The sequence below is a fragment of the Halichoerus grypus genome, chromosome 4, assembly GCF_964656455.1.
Source record: "Halichoerus grypus chromosome 4, mHalGry1.hap1.1, whole genome shotgun sequence".
NCBI classification, from domain to species: Eukaryota; Metazoa; Chordata; class Mammalia; order Carnivora; family Phocidae; genus Halichoerus; species Halichoerus grypus.
The window spans coordinates 110,094,561-110,106,938 of record NC_135715.1 but is presented as its reverse complement, the minus strand read 5'-3'; the positions used below and the strand labels follow the sequence as shown (position 1 = coordinate 110,106,938).

Sequence of the window (12,378 nt, the reverse complement as noted above, 5' to 3'; positions counted from 1 at the left end):
ATAGTGCTGAATGTTAGTGCCTGAGCTAAGAGACAGTGCCTGACTCACTAAGTAATCTCACATTTTTAAGCCATGGTTTGTGGCTCATATTTATGACCTTTTATAGATGTACCTTGTGTCATTTTTCCGATTTCCATTCTGTGGGAGAAGGGCACCATGTTATAAGCCCACGTGTCTCATTCTTGCTTCTACCTACAACTTCTCTTTCCATCGTTTTAATGCTCCTCCTTTCTTCCCTTTCTCTCTCCACTCTACTCTTTATGTGGAGGGAAAATTAGCTGTGCTTGTATCAAAGTTACTTGAGCTGATCAGCTTCATTCTCCCCCTGCCCAAATTCTTCTACGCTGGTATGAGAAATAATGGGACAAAAAAAAAAAAATAAAAGGAAGGTGATGCATAATCACATTATTTGTCTTCCAGCAAAACACTTTCCCAAAATGGCAAGGTACATGCAATTCATAACTTACGTAAAGTTCATCATTCATATTTATAAAATCTGTGTTTTGGTGCTAGATGCACTTACTTCAAGTTTCAAAGAATGATTTTAGAATACTTTTGAATCATCTCCCTAAGAGCTTTCAACACTGTATAAATAGTACACTTTTTAGCATTTCCTTTTGCATACCTGCAGTTTGCATCATCTTTGAGATGTTTACCACTTTTTTGCAAGGCATATGTGGAGACTCAGCCAACAAATGTCATATATGTGGGTTTCAAAGAGCACCTGGGGGAAGTTATTTTTAACCTTTTCAAAGAGGTGTTCTCTGGGCTTTCCCCCATTTCAGAGCAAAAACAGATGTAAACCAAGGGTGCGAATCAATGTACATATTTTTGAATATATATCTTCTTTTAGGTTTTGCTGCCAGTGATTGTTTTTATTAAAATATTACCTACCTTCCCTCAAAATTTAGGATGTTTCTGGGAAATAGTTTACTATAATCTGGTGATTTCTGTCACTTTGCTTGTTTAGTTAAATTCTTATGGATCCTTTCTTTTTTTTTTTTAACTTTATTTTATTATGTTATGTTAGTCACCATACAATACATCATCAGTTTTTGATGTAGTGATCCACGATTCGTTGTTTTCCTATAATACCCAGTGCTCCATGCAGTACTTGCCCTCCTTAATACCCATCACCGGCTAACCCATTCCCCTACCCCCCTCCCCTCTAAAACCCTCAGTTTGTTTCTCAGAGATTATGGATCCTTTCTTAAAAAGAAATACACAGTTGCAAGATGAGGAATTAGAGCTGTGGCATTTGATTAAATGTGATCATAGGGGAAAATATGCTAAGAAGGTATTAGAATGTCCCCTTTATGCCAAAAAGTCCATTAGACTGGTAGGCTATGCAGAGGGAGGTGACTCAAGGGAATACCCCAAAGTGGAAGGTATCGGATAACAAGAAAAAGTAAGAAAGAATAGTTTTTCCTAGCATGGGAAGTATAGTCCCTTTTCTAAGTAGAAGCGTTCAAACCCTCTGCCGTTGTATTGAGATGCCATTTTTATTTATTTAGATTTTGCTTTCTGTTTAAATAAAAGTTGTAATAAGATGACCCTGTTTTTAAAAAAAAGTCACATCTGCTATGTTGCAAAAAAAAAAAAAAAATTGTATAGTATCCACTAAGAATAGATTAAAATTTTGTTGGTGGTGTTTCTGTTGTGTTTATTCTTTCAGGCTTTAAATTTTATATCAGTGGCTTTTACTAGAACATGATGTGTTATATATATACATTATAATTATCTAATGCCTAATACTTTGTTTTATTGTGCTTCACAGATACTGTTTTTTTTTTTTTTAACAAATTGAAGTTTTGTGGCAACCCTTCATTGGTGCCACTTTTCCAACAATGTTTGTTCATTTCATGTCTCTGTCACATTTTGGTAGTTCTCACAATATTTCAAACTTTTTCATCATTATTATTATATTTGTTATGGTGATCTGTGATCAGTGATAATGGCTTGGCGAAAACTCAGATGACGTTAGCATTTTTTAGCAATAAAGTATTTTTAATTAAGGTATGTACATTTTTTTAAGACATAATGCTATATTACACACTTAGTAGACTACAGTATAGTATAAACATAATTTTATATGTACTAAGAAACAAAAAAAAATTTATTTGACCCACTTTATTGTGGTATTTGCATTATTGCGGTGGTTTGGAACTGAATCCGCAATATCTCCGGGGTAGGTCTGTACAAACTTCCTATTTTTAAGAATGGGATGACATTTTAAGATACTTAAGACAGTTTGAAGTCTTTTATTTCTTCTGCATACGGGGTACTAGAAAGTTACTGGTTGAAAAATGAGTAAATAAATGATTGAATAAATACAGAAATATATGGGGGCACATACGATTTCTCTCCTGGGTCAAATTCATGATTTCTGTGATGTTGCCCTACCAGGTTTTTAAGATACAGATTTGCATTAAATGATTATGTACTCACTATATAAACACTCAACTATAATAATGATGAAGAAATTAAAAAAAAAAAACGAAAAAATGTAATTTGGGACTCCTGGGTGGCTCAGTCCATTAAGTGTCTCTCTTCAGCACAGGTCATGATCCTGGGGTCCTAGAATCCAGTCCCGCATGGGGCTCCTTGCTCAGCGGGCGCCTGGTTTTCCCTCTGCCTGCCGTTTCCCCTGCTTGTGCCCTCTCTCTCTCTGACAAATAAATAAAATCTTAAAAAAAAATCCTGATTCTACTACACATAATCATAATTTGAAACACCATTTCAGACATTTTTTTCCTTTCCTTGCATGCATACCACACATGCACATACCCACATACATATGTATATTTTTAGACAGAAGTGAGAGGAAAATGATAAGGATAGAGTCATCCTACATTACTATTTTTGTTTAACAAAAGTAGTATTACTTGATTTTAACAGAAGTAAAAGAAATTGAAGTAAAACCAAAGGAGTGACAGTTCTTAAATAAGTGATCTTTTATAATAAAAAATTCCCAAATGATTCACTAAAGTTGAAAAAAAAATATTAAGAGATTGGGATAATTATATTTTTACTGTATATTATTCCATCAGTTTATTTACTGCAATGGAAAGTAAGAAATTAACATATTTCCTTTTTTCTCCCTCTTCATTTTTAGTAGTTATATTAAATTTGTACTTTGTCAAGTTGTGTAACATTTGGCATTCTATTTTGTAAGTAATTTTCACAGCTAGTAAGTTTTACTTTTATATTTAAAAGCATCCAGTGCTTACTACCTGCTCTTTGTTCACTGCAAATTATCTTGGGAAGTGGGCTCTCAGAAATTCCATTATCAGGGACTGATGCCCCCAAACAAGTACCATTATTATTATTTTTTTTTTTAGGAGAATAAATTTCTTTGGTCAGTAGATTCAGAAACCGAATCCTATAGAATAAAATCCTATAAAGTTTTGGCTTATGCAACTTGATTAGAAAATAATAGATTGCTAATTTAGTTTAAATGTAAGAGTATTATTTTCTTTTAGTTGTGTATTTTAAAAAGATTGGTTCATTATTTGTGCCCCAGCAAAACCTTGGACTATCTGGTCACTCACAAAAAGAGTCAGTACGAAATCCAGTGGGGTCCATAAAAGCAGGAATCCAGAGGCCATGTCACAGGGCATTCTGAGGCTGTCACACTTGCCACTTCTAGTACACCTGCTGAGGTCTTCTCTGTAGTCCTACTTCTGGAAGACCTGAAATGGAAGGACCCAGTTTCTTTGAGGTATCCATAGGAATAATTTTCCCTGTTTTTCTCCTATTATAATATGTTGTACTTTTTTAATTCTTTTCTTTCACTTGATAAGAAAAGATGGCTTAATGCAGCCATATATTTTAATCATATTCTGTTAATATGGTTTTTCTTTATAAAGACCCATTCAGTCAGAGGACAAAGGACCTGCTCTGTCTCCATCCTATAAATATAAATCTAGTCCTTATTTATACTAACACACATTCTTGGCTGGCTGAATTTGGTTATTAGGGGTCTGTATGTGTGTGTGTTTTTCCAAGAAGAGCTCATGGTTGCTGTATTTCTTGAGTAATTGAATATTTGGAAGTGTTTGTAGGTTGCTTTTATGCTTTGTGGACAATTTGGGCACTGTGTGATTAGGTATCATATTTTTCCCTTAGAACCCTGAAGATACTGTTCTGTCATCTCCAGATAATGGTGAATGCTGCTACAGAAAAGTCTAAGGCCAGTCTTGATTTTTCTGCCTATGTACCCACAGCATTTATATTTATATTCTTTCTCTTAAGTTCTGTAACCTCATAGAAATGTCTTAGTATTAATTGCTTGAAATCCAGTTTTGGGGGGAACACTTTTATTTATTTATTTTTGTTATCATTTTAAAAATATATATTTATTTGAGAGAGAGAGAGAAAGAGAGAGAGAGTGTGTGTGTGCTCACGGGGGAGGAGCAGAGAGAGTCTCAAGTGGACTCCGCAATGAGTGTGGAGCCCAGTGTGGGTCTCAATACCACCACCGGAGCTGAAACCAGCAGTCGGACCTTTAAGCGACTGCTCCAACCAGGTGCCCCAGGAACAATTTGTTTTTTTATGTATTTCATTTTATTCCAAGAAAAAATTTTCTTCTATTATATCACTTTTTTTTTTCTGTTCCATTTGTTCTGTTTTCTTTTGTGAGAATGTCAAGTGTGTATAGGCTGGATCTTTTTTACCTTCTATATTGATCATCTCATTTCTTATATATCTTTTAAAAAATTTCCATTTTGTGTGTTTTTTGTTTGTTTGTTTGTTTTCATACCTGTCTTTTCCTGTTTCAGTAGTGAGTGTTTGGGGTTTTTTTGTTCTTTCTTTTATGGCTTTAATCTGTGTGTGTGTGTGTGTTTAATCTCCAGCTTTTTCATTACCCTATCAATTTGCTTTTCATCTCTTTTGTTATCTTTTCTTAGATATTTCATACTTTTCTTTGAGCCTTTTTTCTTTGAAGTACCTCATATTCTCTAATTTTTTTAAGACTGTAGAAAAATAATTTGTGAGTACCTCCTCTATTTCTTAAGACAGTTTCTTTTCTTTGGCTGACATTTCCCTATTTCCTTCCATCCGTCCTTGATCGTTCTGTATAAATTCTTTGCTGATTCCTTTTTACTTCTCACTCTTTTTTTAGTAGGTTCAGTTCCACTGAGACCAGGTATTGCTTGAAAAAAATGTGTGTGTCATATACTCCGGGGACATGTCTCACCTCAGTTTGCAGTACTGTGAAGGTCACTGTGTCTCCGTAGTCCTGTGAGTCACAGGAGTGTCTGTAATAAGTGGTTTGGTGATTACTGTTTCCCTTCTTTTTCATCTCCATCTGGCAGCCTGTCTGAGCAAAGAAGCTTGATCATTGATAATGCAAAATCTTGTTGGGTTTTCCTCCGTCCTTCTGTCGTTGTAGACATGATTTTCTGGAGAAACCTGTCTTATCCTACGTAGATGTTGAAACATCATTACCCTAAACAGAGTTTCTTTGACTGGGCTTTAGAACTGTTCCAGCTTTAGGGAAATCTCTTTTCTGCCTGAGATCTGAGGAGGTGTGGTTTGGTTCTCAGCATTACTCCTCATTTTGATTCCAGATATCACCTAATACAGTAATTTTTTTTTTTTTTTTTTTTTTTTTTTTTTGGTGATAGTTTGTGGTTTGTGGTTGTGGCTGTGACTTTGTTTCATTGATGATGAGGTATTCATTATTTTTTGTTCTTTTAGGTTTTTTTTTTATTTTTAGTTTGTTTCTGGAGTAGACTATGTAACAGTACTCCCTGCTGTAATGTTTCTTAGTTTTTTAACTGCTTTGTTGGTTCATCTGTCCTAGCTCTCCCTCTCCTCCCCTGTCCACCTAACCCTTTAAACCCTCCCCCCAGTCTTTAGCTACCTACTCCTAAAATTAGCTTTTCCGAAGCCCTGTTTTTAGTCTGTTTTCTCTAGCTTAGTTTTCTCTTTTCGAGTGACTTCATCTAACCCAATGTCTTTAATCTTCACCTCTCTTCTAATGATTTTTGCATGTGTTCTTCTTTCAGTTTTATTGAGATATAATTGATATACAGCACTGTAGAAGTTTAGGGTGACTTGACTTACATATATTATGAAATAATTACCACAATCAGTTTAGTTAACATCCGTCATTTCATATTCTAATAATTTTTAGATTAGCAGCTTGGCATTGACTTCTGAAGGTGTTTACCAGATATTAATAATACCTTACAATTTGCATCCAAAATGAATTGTTTATCTTTCTTGCATTCTCCCAAATTATTAAGGCTAAAGATAACCATAATTTTTGTTTTCCATGCTTCTCTCAACTAATCATTTATCACTTGTGACTAATAATGATTTCTCTTGTATTCATTGTGTCTTCTCTTTGAGACTGTAAGTCCTTTGGAGGCAGGAAAGTGTCACAGAACATCACATATAATATGTAGTTACTAAAAAAATAAAAATAAAAAATATGTAATTACTAAAAAACATTGATTTGCATTTTTTGAAAGCGAATTTCTGCTTTAATAAAAGTCTCTTACCAAGATGGTTTTAATGTCTTTTTGTATACTTTTCTGTATAGTTTTTGTATACTTTTAAGTCCTGGCTTTGCTTTTTATAGATCACCTAAATTATCATATCTTTGAAGAATTTAAGACTATACCATTGCTCAAACATGATTATGTTGCTGACTTTTTATGTTCTTTTACCCATCCCCCCCCCATAAATTTTGATTGTTTTTTAAATGATCCAGCTCTTAGTCAAACTTTAAAAATATCATCGTCAAGAATTTGGGGTGCTTTCTTAGAAAATATTAAGATTTAAAATTAGATGTCTAAATTAAACTTGTTAATATTTAATACATTTCTTTTGAGCTTTTAGCTTCTTAATACTTTCTTTTTTGTAATGAGAGGCTTGTAAGCATGATTTTTTTCATATATTGGGAAAGAAAAGCAACTAAATGCCAAGAGATTGAATGAAGAAATCAATTGTGTATAATATGGTAAAACCCTGGAGTTGACACGTATTGGTGCATGTTTCTTTCTTGGCATTGAGAGCATAATCTTTTGAAACCATCATTGTAAAAGTGAAGCTGTTATTGTAAAACTTAAGATTTTGACAATAAGAACTGTTTCTCAATATGAGAAGCTTGTTGAATTTCTCATAAAAGCAAAACCCATAAACTTCTCTTGAAGAAAGATACTTTTGAAAGGATCTGACATGGTTTAAAGAAAAAGTGGATCCTTTAGGTTGTATGCGCAGGAAAGCCATTGCATTACATTTCCATATTAAACTGTACATAAAAGATCTGGACCTTATTTTGGAAAGAACTTTTTTTTATGTAATTAATTACAAAAATAATAGACTTGAATTTTTAGAGCAGTTTTAGGTTCACAGCAAATTTGAGTAGAAAGTAAAGAAGTCTTTACTACCTCCAAAACCTACCCCACCAACAAATCCCTACCAGAGTGGTATGTTTGTTGCAATCTATGAGCCAACACTGACAATCATTATTAACAGAAATCCTCAGTTTTCCCTGTGATTCACCTTTTCATGCCTCTCTCCCTCCCTCTCTCCCATAGAACCCCTGGCAACCGCTGGTCTTTTTACTGTCTCCATAGTTTTGCCTTTTCTAGAATGTCATATAATTGGAATCATATAGTATCTAGCCTTTTCATATTGGCTTCTTTTACTTGGCAATGAGCATGGCTTTTCATGGCTTGAGAGCTCATTTCTTTTTAGTGCTGAATAGTAATCCATTGTGTGATGTACCTCAGTTTGTTTATCCAGTCACCTTTTGAAGGACATCTTGGCTACTTCCAAGTTTTGGCAATTCTGAATAATACTGCCGTACACATTTATGTGCAGGTTTTTGTGGACATGTTTTCTACTCATTTAAATGAATACTGTGGAGCATGATTGCTGGATTGTGTGGTAAGAGTATGTTTAATTTTCATTTTGTAAGAAATTGCCAGTCTTCCAAAGTGGCTGTACCATTTTGTAGTCCCACTGAAAATGAATGAGAGTTCCTCTTGCTCCACATCCTCTTCAGTATTTGGTGTAGTCAGTGTTTTGGATTTTAGCCATTCTAAGAGGTGTGTAGTGGTATTTCATTGTTTTAATTTACAGCTCCCTCATGACATATGATATTGATCAGTTTCATATGCTTATTTGCTTGTCATCTGTGTATCATCTTTGGTGAGATATTTGTTGAGAAACTTTGGCTTACTTTTATGATGGGTTGTTTGTTTACTTTTTGTTGAGTTTTAAGAGTTCTTCTGTGTATACTTTGAATGCGCCCTTTATCATATATGTCTTTTGCAAATATTTCCTCCCAGTTTGTGGGTTGTCTTCTTATTTTATTGACAGTGTTTTTTGAAGAGCAGAAGTATTTAATTTTAATGAAGTTCAACTTAATCAACACCCCCTACCCCCCCAATGATTGTGCCTTTGGTTTTGTATCTAAAAAGTCATGGCCAGACCAAGGTCATCTAAATTTTCTCATATACTGTCTTTTAGTTGTTTTATAGTTTTGCATTTTGCATTTAGATCTATGCTCTGTTTTGAGTTATTTTATGTGAATGGTATAAGGTCTGTATCTAGATTCAAGTTTTTTTTGCATATAGATGTCCAGTTGTTCCATCACCATCTGTTGAAAAACCTATCTTTATTCGAATTGCCTTTGTTCCTTTGTCAAAGATCAGTTGACTATATTTGTGTAGGTCTATTTCTGGTCTGTCTATTCTGTTCCTTTGATCTATTTGTCTGTTCTTTCGCCAGTACCACACTGTCTTGATTACTGTGTTACTGTGTAATTAATTTTTAAAATAATAGTAAACTGCTTAAGTGTTTTTTTGTTAAGATTTGTGAAGTAAGTTATCTTAAACCAATTTCTCTTATTAAGTGTGAGATAGGTCATGTTATATTTTAAAAATTGATACATTATTGATAAACATTTTAGTAAAATTTATATACGATGGAAACACTGTGAACAATGGAAAGAAATAAAATTATCATATTTCCACTTTAAAAATGTACTTTCATGCAGTAGATTTTTTTATAAGTTCATATTGGGTATTTAATGCCTATTAAATAATTTTACTTTCTTCAAATATGAAATAATTGTTTAAATATAATTATGAAAAATCTCTATTAATCACCTAAAGTATCACTGTACAGTGTGAGAAATCAAGATAGCTGTTCTATATTTTTTCAAAAACTGTTGCTTTTTTAGTATTAAGAAAGAAAAACGACTTGTCTGAAATACTTCCTGGTGTAAATCAGTGTATTAATACTTCAATGAAAAGAATTGAGGTCGATCTTGGGGATGCTACTTTTTTCTTTTTTCTTTCTTTTCTTTTGTCTCAACACTAAATCAGTAGGAAAAAAAAAAACGTAACCAGTAGTATAAAGTAATATGTAGTGAGTACAGTGTGGGTGGAAATGCCTCGAGGTCAGTAATAAGTTATTACGACTGGTAACTGTAAACTAATACTATCACTCAGCTAGTTTTTACTAATGGTATCTTTAACCTTGTGTGTCAGAAACACAGTAACTTACAATAAAAAAGTCTTTATGTAATTGGAATGATTGTCAGCCATGATCACCTGTTATGAGTGTATTTTTTATATCAATTTTATTTAGGTATAATTTACTTACAGTGAACTATACATTTTAAGTGGGCAGTGTTTTGAGTTTTGACAAAAGCGTATAGCTGTGTAATTATAACTACAATTATTATTTAGAACATTTCTGTCTAGTTCCCTCGTGCCCTCTTGAAGTCAAACCCCCTGCCCCCATCTCAAGTCCCTGGCAATTGCTGATCTGCTTTCTCTATTGTAGATTGGTCTGCATTTTCTGGAATTCTTAGTAGTGTGTTTTGCTTACTGCAGAAGGTATGTTCTTGAAAAATTGATGGTAAGTTGATTTCTTGTAAAATGTTTTATTACATTACAATTTTTGAGTTGCTCAAATAAAGTTCAGTTGGTATTATTCATAACATTTTTGGTTTTAAGTTTTTCTGCCTGTGTCCTCTCTGTAATAACTTATATCTTTATTGCATATAACTTAAAATATAAAATAAACTCCTGGCACGTTATTTTTTAAAGCAAATTATCCTTTATTTTTCTGTAGTTAAAATAGTCTTGTTTATTTTTAAAAGTTGATACAGTTTAAGAAATGTAAGTCTACAGATTCTATTGTCATTAGAATTTAATTCCTTCCTTATTCCACAGTTGTCACTCAATAGACAGTTTAACCTTGCTCTGTAGAAGGCCATTTGCCTTGTCCTTATGCCCTCTCGCTCAGACCTCTGGGGATGGGAGAGTGAGGGTGGATAAAATAGCTCTTTACTTCATAACATTCTGTTCTTTGTGTCTCCTCTTACTCATACATAGCCTATTCAAAAGCATGCTGAAAAGTAGTGGTTGATCTCATGGAGAAAATAGTTCTACCAGGATGAAATATTAGAACGCCTTTATGACTTTTTATTAAATGTTCTGGATGTTGACTCCTTTATATAGGACAGAGTTAAAAATCCTTTGCATAATAGAATGAGTGGAATTTTCTGGTTTTGCCCAGAAAGGTTTTTGTTTGTAGAATTTGTGCTGCTTCATTTATTAGTCATTTTGAAACTAGTTCTAAATAAAAGCCAAACCTTATGAATGTTTTTTCATATTTGCTCCCCCAAACATATTTAAATTTCTGCTTAATTTGGAAACCATATACTCACATAAAGAAATAATCCTAATTTTAATTTATTATAGTAACATTTGGGTAACTGATGTTCTAATCAAATCCTTAAGTAATTGGCATTTTGGAGTGATAAATATGGATCTGTTAAGAAACCCTGAGGATCTGCATTTATACACTGCCTCACTGAAAGCCTTTAGATAAAACAAAACAAAACAGAACGCTTTTGTCAAAAAGTCAATCTGAGAGACAGTGTATGTGAGAGAGGGTAGTATAAACAGCAATGTGATAAGAGCAACCAACCTGAGAACTTATATTTTATATGATTATTATCCTTCTGAAAATTAGTCCATCAATCCTTTTTGTTTTTTTAAGGTAATGCTCAGACCATTTTTAGGATTTCCTCATTTTAGGGGGATTGTCTTAAGAAGCCTAGGCATATTCCACTCAACCTGTACTGTAATGGCTTACACATGGTCCTCTCTTCAGCAGGTTAAATCCAATGGGAGAACAGACATAAGTAATTACCTGTATTACAAATCAGATTGCATTAACGTTCTAATGGTGGCACATAGAAAATACAGGGGGAGGGAAAGATTAATTCAGGGGAGACTTCATGAAGTGACATTATTTAAAATGGAATGATGAGTTATTTTAAAATTTATATTTGTGGGTTTTTTTTTCCATTTACAAAGTTGCTATTTACTTTAGAAAATTTGGAAAATCAGAGAAGCATTGAGAAAAAAAATTCTAAAATTACCATTAATATTTTCATAGGTATTCCATTTTTTATTCTATTTTATTTTATTTTATTTCATTTTATTTTATTATTTATTTAAGATCTCACCTATTTATTTGAGAGAGAGAGAGAGAGGGAGAGAGCAGAAGCAGGGGGAGCAGCAGAGGGAGACGGAGAAGCAGGCTCCCGGCTGAGCAGGGAGCCCGATGCTGGCTTGGCCCCAGGACCCCCGGGATCATGACCTGAGCTGAAGGCAGATGCTTAACCAGCTGAGCCACCAAGGCGCCCCTGGTATTCCATTTTTTAATTTTTTTAACTGTATTTTGAATTGTCATTTTTCATTTTGAACATTTCTCCATGTCATTAAATATTTTTCTGCACCATAATTTTAAATGACTAGTCATTTAACTACTGTATAGATATAATGTAATTTATTTAACCAGTCACTTATTATTGAAGACTTAGATTCTTTCTGCCTTTTACTGTTAATGAAAAACACTGTCAAAAATATTCTTGTGAACATGGCTGATTCTTTCTTTTAAATTCTTATTTTGTCAAACTAATAACATTTACCTAGTCTAAAATTCTAAGTGTTGTAAAAGGCCTATTAGAAAATACAGTGGTTTCTTACCCATTCTTTCTAGTCCTCTTCTCTAGAGGCAACCATTTTTAACCCTTCATCTGTTTCTTTTTTTAGCTTTTATTTATTGATTTGAGAGAGAGAGAGACAGCGAGAGAGGGAACACAAGCAAGGGGAGTGGGAGAGGGAGAGGGAGAAGCAGGCTTCCCATGGAGCAGGGAGCCCGATGCGGGGCTCGATCCCAGGACCCTGGGATCATGACCTGAGCCGAAGGCAGATGCTTAATGACTGAACCACCCAGGCGCCCCTGTTTCTGCATATTGCTACATTACATACACACACATTGCTACCTTTTGATTCATTTATTTTAGATATGGTTTGTTGACTTTATATTACG

The 12,378-nt window shown here is 33.8% G+C and overlaps 1 protein-coding gene across 8 annotated transcripts in view; it reads left to right on the top strand.

Annotated features, from left to right (window-relative positions):
* The window catches only part of QTMAN (queuosine-tRNA mannosyltransferase), a 386,232-nt gene that overhangs the window by 70,460 nt on the left and 303,394 nt on the right, over window positions 1-12,378 (top strand). Inside the window, exons 1-3 of one of the 8 annotated variants that reach the window (XM_078070745.1) lie at window positions 4,146-4,192; window positions 9,814-9,910; window positions 11,527-11,692. The exons of 6 other annotated variants lie outside the window; for them this stretch is intronic. In XM_078070745.1, the coding sequence (XP_077926871.1) occupies window positions 11,659-11,692 (34 nt within the window). In that variant the 5' untranslated portion in view covers window positions 4,146-4,192; window positions 9,814-9,910; window positions 11,527-11,658. Of the gene's footprint in view, window positions 1-4,145; window positions 4,193-9,813; window positions 9,911-11,502; window positions 11,693-12,378 lie in introns of those variants that run through there. One more of the 8 variants, XM_078070746.1, reaches the window with a different exon arrangement.